The sequence below is a fragment of the Bubalus kerabau genome, chromosome 7, assembly GCF_029407905.1.
Source record: "Bubalus kerabau isolate K-KA32 ecotype Philippines breed swamp buffalo chromosome 7, PCC_UOA_SB_1v2, whole genome shotgun sequence".
In the NCBI taxonomy this organism is placed as follows: domain Eukaryota; kingdom Metazoa; phylum Chordata; class Mammalia; order Artiodactyla; family Bovidae; genus Bubalus; species Bubalus kerabau.
The window spans coordinates 116,355,603-116,365,485 of NC_073630.1; the positions used below are offsets into that span (position 1 = coordinate 116,355,603).

A 9,883-nucleotide genomic window follows, 5' to 3' on the forward strand; every position below is an offset into this window, starting at 1 on the left:
CAGGAAGCAGCAGATCAACAGAGTCTTCAACCAAGAGTTCGGATTTTAGAGCTTATTCCAGTGAGAGAGGAGCTGGAGAGTGATGTGCTCTGATTTCTGCTTCAAAAATATCACCTTGGCTGCTTATGGGAAAACAGATCATGTATTAGGAAGAGGGAGCAGAGAGGATAGTTAGGAGATCATTCAAATTCAAAAAAGAGCATGGGGACCTATGGTGTCCCTAGAACAAGGGTGGTTCCCCTTCTTCAGAGGAATCTACAACTGTGGATGAGATGGTTGGAAAGCATCATTGATTCAATGGACATGATTTTGAACAGACTCTGAGAGATAGTGAAGGACTGGGAAGCCTGGTGTGCTGCAGTCCATGGGGTGGCAAAAAGTCGGACATGACTGAGTAGCTGAACAACAACCACATCATTAATGCTCAGCGTTGTTTTTAATTGGAAGGCTGAAACTTCAAACTAGATTGGTTCATAATGGTGCTGGAGAAGACGTTTGAGAGTCCCTTGGACTGCAAGGAGACTAAACCAGTCAATCCTAAAGGAAATGAACCCGGAATATTCATTGGAAAGACTGATGCTGACGCTAAAGCTCCAATACTGTGACCACCTCCTGTGAAGAGCTGACTCATTGGAAGAGACCCTCATGCTGGGAAAGATTGAAGGCAGGAGGAGAAGGGGACGACAGAGGATGAAATGGTTGGATGGCATCACTGACTCAATGGACATGAGTTTGAGTAAACTCCGGGAGATGGTGAAGGACAGGGAGGCCTGGCGTGCTGCAGTCTGTGGGGTCACAAAGAGTCAGACATGACCGAATGATTAAACAACAATAAGAACAAAAACTGTCAGCGAAGTGAGGGCAAGGGGTGGCAGTCAGGGTTCCATCAGAGAGTAGGAAGCCTTCGCCAGTAGACTTTGGGTAGTCAAAAGATTCAGACCCTGGAGACACCCATGCATAGACTTGGTCTTCACCTCTCTGAGCCTCAGCTTCCTTATTCGTTAAAGAAGAACCAGAACACAGGCATCTGGGGCTGGCGAGTGCATCACAGGAAGAGATCCATCTTATCTCTAGTCATGGGCAGGCATTTACTGTAAAGACAGTAGCCTCGCAGGGAGCTAAAGGAGGCTGCAGGGTTAGGAAAGAAATCTTGTGTCCCACGAGGAAAACTGACGTGGACAGACTGTCTCTTAGCATCAAACTAGGACAACGAGAAACCAATACAAGTTGGAAGGGCTCTTCCCTCTTTGCCTTTCGTTTTCCTACGATTCTTAATTGATTCCCTGCAAAGGAAGCCAACATCATGCCAGATTCTAATTTACTCTCCTCATCCTGTATCCCACCAAAGTTGGGTTAGTTTTTCTCTTCATCCCACTGATGTTTAAAATAATTAAACCACCGTCTCCCATAGAGCAGACCTGAGACAAGTCAAGCGCTGAATGGAAACCTAAATATTTTAAGTTGAAAAAAAATTAAACTCTTAGATAACGATACATAGTATTCCACAACAATTCCAGTGGCTCTTCAGATAAGATCACGTCCATGAATACCGAAACTATCCATTCTTCAGTAGATAGATGTGATTGCGGTCTCTTTTTTGATAACCGGGGTATATGCTGCAGCTCTGATGCCATCCTTTGGAACTTCACATGGGCCCTTTTGAAATGAGCCAGACATTCGAGAGGCAAATAGTCCAACCAGGTGAGGTAGATGGGGTCAACTTTCCAGCCACTGCCAAAGTCAATCTATGCAAGGAAAAAATGTATTCAACCAATACATTTCCACAGGCAAAACTAGAATCCTCTCTAGTATTTCTTATCTCAGAGAAGTGCTGCGGTTAAGAGGATAACTTCTAAAACTAAACTACCATCCGTGCGGCCTTAGACAATTTACATAACCTTTAGTTTTTCTTCATCAGTAAGGCTGCACAGGTTAGAAGTACCAATTTGAGGTGGTAATTATGAGGGTGACGTGAGTTGACCTACAGAATGTACTGAGCACCTTGGGAACCCTCCACAGATATTAGGGACTATCATCATGACTACTTTTCAGAAAGGTGTGCCTCTTTCAATAGTCAAAGGCACAGTGTATTAACCCAACAGCGCAGTTCAGTCGCTCAGTCTGACTCTTTGCGACCCCATGGACTGCAGGACGCCAGGCTTCCCTGTCCATCACCAACTCCTGGAGCTTGCGCAAACTCATGTCCGTTGCATCGGTGATGCCCTCCAACCATCTCACAGGCGGCTTCACTGTAAGAGTTGGTGTTGTATTCTGCCCTTGGTTACCAAATGGTAAGCTTCTAAACACAGAAAATGTCTTAATAGTCTTTGCATGTCCAGACATTGATACTGTCATTGCCTGAAGTAGGAAAATTCTTGAAGGAATGGCTGAAGTTTGTCTCAAGTATTAATAGGTGCCTGTGTTCAGATGCACGTGGCCAGAATTTAAATGTAAAAAGAAAACCTAAGCTCAGATTGATAAGAAAAAAGGAAAGAAAAAGAAAGAAAGGAAGAGAGGGAGGGAAGGAGGAAAGAAAAGAAAGAAAGTGGAAGGAAGAAGAAAAAGGAAAGAGGAAAATAGCTTGTTTAGGAAATCACAAAGATATATGTAATACCTACCTTAGCTGAAAATGTTTTTAAAGCCCCGTTTTCTGCTACCTTCAAAAAGAGATTGTTTTTCCAGATCAATTATATTCCGCAACCCACCAACTGAATCCAAATAAGTAAGTTTATGAATCTTGTTCTTGAGAATATCTGGCGTTGTTTGTTTTATGCTGTGTTTGCTCGCTCGGAAAGGGGGTGTTCTGTGGCCCACATGAAAATGAGTTCATGTGGACAAACGTAATAAAAGGAGATTTATAGCCCTATCTCCATACAATTTAAATTAATTTCTTTCTGAAACCCAAACAAAAAGCTAAATGCATAAAGGATGCATACTGTTTAAATCCTATATCATAATTTACACACCAAAAGGGGGGAGATTTAAGTATGCATTGATTTTAGGCTGATAAGAATCTGTGTAGAATGGTGTTGAGAGATTTCTTTTTTTCTTCTTGGCCTCCTACGAATAGTTAGTTTGCAGCAATTTTTAATTAAAAACAGTTCCCATAGTAAGAAAATGGAAAAAAAAAAAAAAGACTTCAGGAAAATAAAATCGGTACAAGAGTCCTGCAATTTGTTTTCTGAGGCCTTGTAGAGATCTTGAAAAATAAGAGAGGTTGGGAGTTCTCATTTTTTTTAAAAAAAACTTCAGTTTTGGTTTCATTTAACATTTTCAAAATAGCTTTCCTTACCACTACTAACCCACCCTCCACTCCCCACTCCTCACCACCCCCCTTCGAAAAACTTGGAAAGTTCTGTGCTTAACACTGAAAATCATTCATATGCCTCAGAGTAACAGCACCATTTTTCTTTCTAAATTTCTAAGGGGAAAAAAAGGAAAAAAATCCAAGTTTATCACAAAGCAGTTTTCTTTTTTTTTTCCCCACCTATCCAAAATACCTAATCTCATTTTAACTAGGCTCCATCTGAACATCAATGATACTCAGCTAGCCCATGAATAAACATGATGTTACAAGGGAAACCCTGTGACTAAAGTATATAAAAATGCAGCTGAAAGAAAAGCCTGAGAGCCCTCCACCCCCTTCCACCCCCTCCCCGGGGAGCTGGAGAGTTGAACTGAGGCGGGGCTAAAGCAGCAGATTTAAATTTCAAGGTCTTCAAATATTTTCGACGTTCATATTAAATCCTGTAAAACTAAACACCGTAATTCTAAGAAAACCCTTGTGCCCGCAGTGGCTTCCCATTGTAATCACCGTCTTCTCTTTGGGAGTGGAATGTGTAATACTGATACAAGGGGAAAAGCCCTCAAAACAAAAGAAACACATCATGGTACCCACACTTTCCCGATGGTTGTGGCATTTCATCAAAATCAACAGACTGCCAACGTGAAAAAAAACTATATACTTACAAACCTTTTCATTGGAACAGAGACATTTTTGGTCTTTGAATGAGGAAATAAGGTATAGAAAAGTTACCTACAGTAACCAAAATTTTTATAACTTGATTAAAGTTCCTTAGATTCTATAAAAATCTGACATTACTGAAATCCTTTCACTAAAAATGAAGGTCACCATGATGATCTTATATTTTACCTATACATATTTTTTTTTTATCTTGTAGCACAGACCTCAGGAAATGAAAATAACACTGCTTCTTCTATTATTATTGAAGCTTGTTACAGAACAAATTCTGAAATCTTTAGGACATAGGTTTATGTCCTATCTGATTATACTCTGTGTGCAGCGTTAAACAAAAAATTATGCAGTTCTGTTCTCCCAAAAATACATTTGAGACAGCAAGATGGTTCAAATAGTAAATGAATTTGCGAAGACCTCAGGTCAATTCATGGTAATATACACAATGGAAAACAGCGTAGCCCTCTTCCTACTGGCTAGGATACAGATCAACATTGAGGAAAAACTCCAAGAGTTTCTCTTAATTTCAACTAAAAAGAGGTGGGGGGGGGCATCCATGCATTTCTTTATGAAATTCCACTGAGATTCTGGTGTTGCAAAGAAATTTTTATTTCCCAGAATAGCTGGCAGCATTGAAAACATATTTATGTTGTATTGGTTTGCTTTGTAAAGCATTCATATTCCTTTAAAAAGAAATGAGATCCCATAATTTCTTAGACACTTGCTTTCCTTGGCCACAGAGATTAGGGATCTAAATTGCCTCATGATGAAATAAATGTGGAGAGGTGGAGATGAGCAGTTTTAGGGCACTGGGAAGTTGGTCCCTAAAGCAGCTTCAGGAGGTACCAGCACCCCCAAAGGCATCAGAATTGTACTTCTCAGGAATGATGCCAATTTCAGTGACACTGGGCTTCCCTGGTGGCTCAGAAGGTAAAGAATTAATGACATAGCTAAACTCTCTCTCCTCTGTCATTTACTGATTCATGATCGCGTGTTCACAGACGTTTCTTGTACACCTACTTTGTCCCAGCAATTGCTTGCTTCCAGCGCTGGCCTTAAACAAGACTGCCAGGGTTTCTCTCTGCAATATTTTCTCCACTATGACTATTTTCACATTACCATTTGCAATTCTGAACTAAATACCGTGAGCCAAGAAATAATGTCTTTGCTCATTACTCTGGTTCATGACACTTTGTTCATACTGAAGGAAACCAAACCCTGGACTTTGAAAGAATCTGGATTTTCAAATTAAAGGGGCCTTGCAGGGGATTTGCTGATGAGGAAACAAGATCCATGCCAACAAGTTAGTAAGCGAAGAAACAAGTTTGAAACAGGATTAACTCCCAATCCTGGGTTCTTTAAGACTACCCAGCTCCTGAAGGGCTCTGACTGGATTTAACTGGAAGAAAGGCATCAATCCCAGAAGAGAATGTTCTGGGGGGATAGAAAAAAGCAGGAAGGTAGGTGGGCGCCATGCTTCTTCTTCACAACTTTCTTTCCTTTCCATAAAGAAGGATGTTTTCAAGAAATTTCTGCAAACTTGGTTACAATTTTTTTCATCGCAAATGGGATGTGCTACAATTTCTTTCTAGGCAAGTGTACATTCAAAAAGGAATGGAGAGTCAAGCGTGCTACCAGGGGTGTGCGTGTGTGAGTGCAAGTGTGTGCGTACATGTGTAAGGAGTCGATGAAAAACACCAAGTAATATAGAAGCAGGAACCTGAAGAGAGAAAGAAAGAGGGTCGGCCTCTCTTGGCCAAAATGGATGGATGCACAGGTTACATTCTAAAAGTGATCTGGCAACCAACTATTTGATTTTTGCGTGTGATTATAAACTGATAACTCTTTCTGGATATTACTGTACTTTATTCCAGCCCATCTCTCCCTAGGGTTCAGAATAACTTCATCATAAATAATCATCCTTGGTAAAGGCACAATGCAACTTTTTCAAGAAAAGTTAGTCTTTTCTAAACCCTTTTTTTCCGTTATAAACTTTGACCAGTCTAATACTGAATGTTAAGATTTATGTATCTTAGGAGTACTTATTTGGTTCTCTCCTTTTTTTCATTATGAAATGAAAGCAAACTTACGGCCTCGGGTTCATGACATCCTTTACTGCTTGGCAAAGCAAAACGGAAGCGTCAGAGTAATTATTTGGATAATTACTTTAAAAATCTAACTAAGGGAAGAAATGTTTAAGGTAAGCTCTAGAACATTCAGTTCTAGAAACAGTTTTCCATGCTTTTTTGTCAGCCAGAGAGGTTTTAAAACATCTTTAAGATCTGTCATAGCAAGATTTCCTTCTCTAGTTTCTCGAGCTACGAAGCAGCTTTTGTACTTAAAAGTAATACCCCAGGATCCAAAAGTTAGGAATTCCTTACTTTAGCTCTCACAAAAGATAATGTGCCATTTTTAAGAAACATGCCATGAATGAGGGGCTTTCAAAGGTCTTCTCTCACATGTGAAACAAATGTAGGCACCTTATTGCATCCTACAGATTTTTATGAGGACCAGCGTAGAGAAGTCTTCCAGATGAGTATGCTAGCTCAGAACTGGCCAGGTGATAATTAAGGGACACAGGAGAACACACACGTCTGAGAAATCTGCCTGCTCCCCTAACAGAGAAGGTTGTTGGGAGGAAAACCTCCTCCTACAACTCCACAAAAACTTTCTAAGATATAAGATGAACACGGGTTGTTTTTAAATCCTGCTGCTCTTCAACAATCGATCCATCAAGGCCCCTGGTCTCTTTTTTTTTTTTTTAAAAACTAATCATATTTCAAGACATTTTTTTTACCCCAAATCTGTGTTGCAATTATGTGTGCCTGAACTAGAAGACATTCTCTATCCTCCTAATTTAGAAAGCAGGCTGTGACAAACAACAGTTTGGGTAAGAGTTGACGATTCCAATACACAGTCGCAAGGATCGGAATGACATTGAAATATACACACTGTAACATACAATCTCAACAACACACATATATCATTTATATCCAAAGGCTCACCACCCTTTGCACAAGAGTTTACACTTGTGTCAAAGCTACTGGCTCTTGGGAAGAGCAATAGTATCAAGTATATGTAACATCTATGATGTATTAACACATAAAGAAAACAGCAGTGATAAAGACAGCTCAGCTACTTTTTTTTTTTTTTTCTTAAATCAGTCCTAGTCCAGCAGTTAGCCAGTCAGAAAGCGGGTCACATCTTGTTAGCTACATTAAATACATTAAACATCAGGAGTTCTCCATGGCTCTATGGACAATTCAAGCAAGTGTATTTTGGGCTCTCATCTAATCATACAACCTTAACTGAGTCCCTCTTTGGAACTGAGAGTCAGTCTTCTACCTAAAATTCTACCAATGCTAGTCCCCGAAAGCTTTTTGCCAGCAACCCTCCAGGTATCCATACTCTGCAGAAAGGACAAAATTCCCAGTGATTTCTACTTTCTAAAGTGACTCTGTGACAAACTCCTTCTCAGAACACTTCAACACAAAGCCCCAACTTAAAGGCAAAGGGGCAGCCCAGCTGTAGGACCTGTCAGCTCAGCCAGCACTGAGGAAAAGTCAGCGGGCACTAAATATTTAAATTGCAGGAGGCATTCTGGAGTTTTTGCATTTACAAAGTTCTCAAAGTCCTGTCTCCCGTGGCTCCCAGAGTTGCTTGCAAGGAGGTGAGGCTCCTATCTCAGGCACCAGATCACAAAATTTGCCAAAAACTCAAGCTGATTTGATTTCTGAGCCAGCTCTGGTGGAAGGGAGAGCCCAGGAGACATCCCTACCCTCCCTGGGAGAGAGTCAAGAACCCCTCGCCCCCAGCAAGTGGTTTCTTGAATTTAACAGGGAAATAGACAATCATGTCCCTCCAGGGCCAGTTCTGAAAAGTACCACGGGTGGATCTACTGCCCTTTTCACCTCAATCCTGATGACTTTGAAAAGCAAATGCAGGTCAAAGCAGACTTCCTCTGGGATTTGCTTTTTTTAAAAAAACAAATTATTTTGCTGGATGCCAATGAGCATGGAATCTCTTAGAACTCTATCTCAAGAAACACTAAGAGGGGACCGACGCGGAGCCTGCAAGACGCCAGAGTTCTGGGAAAGCATTTCTGGAGACCCGACAGGCGAATCAAGTGCTGGGTTGTCTATCTCAAGATTCCACCAGAAACTGTCCCCACCTTCCAAGAGTTGCTGTGCAAGAAACCCAGCGTTCAAACTCGTGGCTTCATCCTGGCGCTCATTTCCACGTACGCGGTAGGATCTAGCGGGACACTTCCCGCAGGATGCAGCCAGCCACGCAGGAAAAGCTCGGGCACAGTTTGGGGGAAGGAAAAAAAAAAAAAAAAGACAGCAACACACACCCAAGGTTGAAGTCCTTACCTCTGTGCGGGACTGCAGCCTCTTGTTCATCTCATAGATTCGGTACTCTGGTTGTACCATATAGGGTGTGTGTCTCCTATAGAACGGTCCGAAAGGAGAAGAATAGAAGGGGTCATGTGGTGTGCTGGACATCTTGCCTGCTTGTCGAAAATCAAGCCAAACAGAGTATCAGTAACGTCCATGCAGAGCACATGGGCTGTGTTCTTCCCACTACAAAGTAGCCGCACGCACACGCTCGCACACACGCGCGCGCGCGCATACACACACGCACGCACACACACACACTCTCTCTCTCACACACAGAGGCAGGCAGGCAGGCTGAACACAGTGGCTGGGAACTGCCGTGGGAGCCTCTATAGCGAGCGAGACCGGAGAGCGGGCGGCAGGGAGGAGGGCGCGGGGAGGAGGGAGGGGGGGAGGAGGGAGGGGAGGGAGAGCCGGAGAGCTGGAGCTTCAGAGAGGGAGGGAGGCTGGGAGAGAGGAAGGGAGGGAGGGAGAGGGGAGTTGGATGGCTTTAGGCATCACTGCTTGTTTTTAAAGAAGCAGTTTGTGGAGAGGTCATTTCCTGTCCGCACCGTAGACTAGTTCAAAAAATATCCTTCTCCTCGCAGTCTGACAGGGGTCTAAGGTTTGGTGGGGTTTTATTTTTTGCTTGCCCCTCCAGCCAGGACCCTTCACGACCTGAAGGCAGAGCTTGTTAGCATATAGGTGGTTTAACGGCTCCCAGCTGAGCCCTCAGCCCCAGACGACCACAGCCATTGTCATGGATCAGAGAGGTGACGGCTATAAAACACAGAACCTGGGTGTCCGGGGTCCCCCAAAGCTGAGCCGGTGGTTCACTCCCGGGCAGGCTTCCCTCTGCACTAAGCTCCCTCTGTAGTTTTGGTTTTCCTTGCAGTTTGAGAGCTTGGTGGAGTCTTTGCATTTCAGTCCCTCCCTTGGAGCCCCTTCCTCCCCTGTCTGGCACCCTTCTTCCCAGCCCACTCCCTCTCCTTCTCCCAAAGCTTCACTCAGGCTGCTTTAAGGGGGCCTAGATTCAGGTCACTGAAACATTTTCAGGTTAAAAATAATGATTATTTGGAATGTGGAATGCCCAAGAAACACCCATGGTGCAATGGTCTTCTTTCCCTAGGAGACAAAATAAAGGAAATAAAATCTCCCAAAGCAGACCTCCAAGAAAGATGGGAAAAGCAAGACAGAGAAAACTCCTGCAAAAAATGTCCATGGAAAATTCAGTTGAGTAGGAAATTGCGAATAATTGAATGGTTTATCCCCAAATAACATGCCCAACTCTGATGGAGACAAGGCCTTTTTTTTCTAAGATGGGTTATGTCCATGAATCTTTTCTCAATCATGGTATATGATAACTGGAAGAAAGCCTGCACCACCCAGGAGAGGGGAGAGGATGTCTATAGTAATGAAATGATCTATATGACAATCAAATTCTGCTGGAACCAATGATAACCAGACATCTACCCCTTAAACAAAGCCCAGATATAAAAGCACAGAAAGTGTAAATGTTTTGAGCCAGTAT

General features: G+C 42.6%; 1 protein-coding gene across 7 annotated transcripts in view; it reads right to left on the minus strand.

Moving 5' to 3' along the window:
* LDB2 (LIM domain binding 2) overlaps positions 1-8,722 on the minus strand; it is a 453,308-nt gene extending 444,586 nt beyond the window's left edge. For all 7 annotated transcript variants that reach the window (XM_055589162.1, XM_055589160.1, XM_055589161.1 and 4 more), the window contains exon 1: positions 8,350-8,722. In XM_055589162.1, the coding sequence (XP_055445137.1) occupies positions 8,350-8,481 (132 nt within the window). In that variant the 5' untranslated portion in view covers positions 8,482-8,722. The remainder of the gene's footprint in view (positions 1-8,349) is intronic.
* Positions 8,723-9,883: the final 1,161 nt, after the last annotated feature.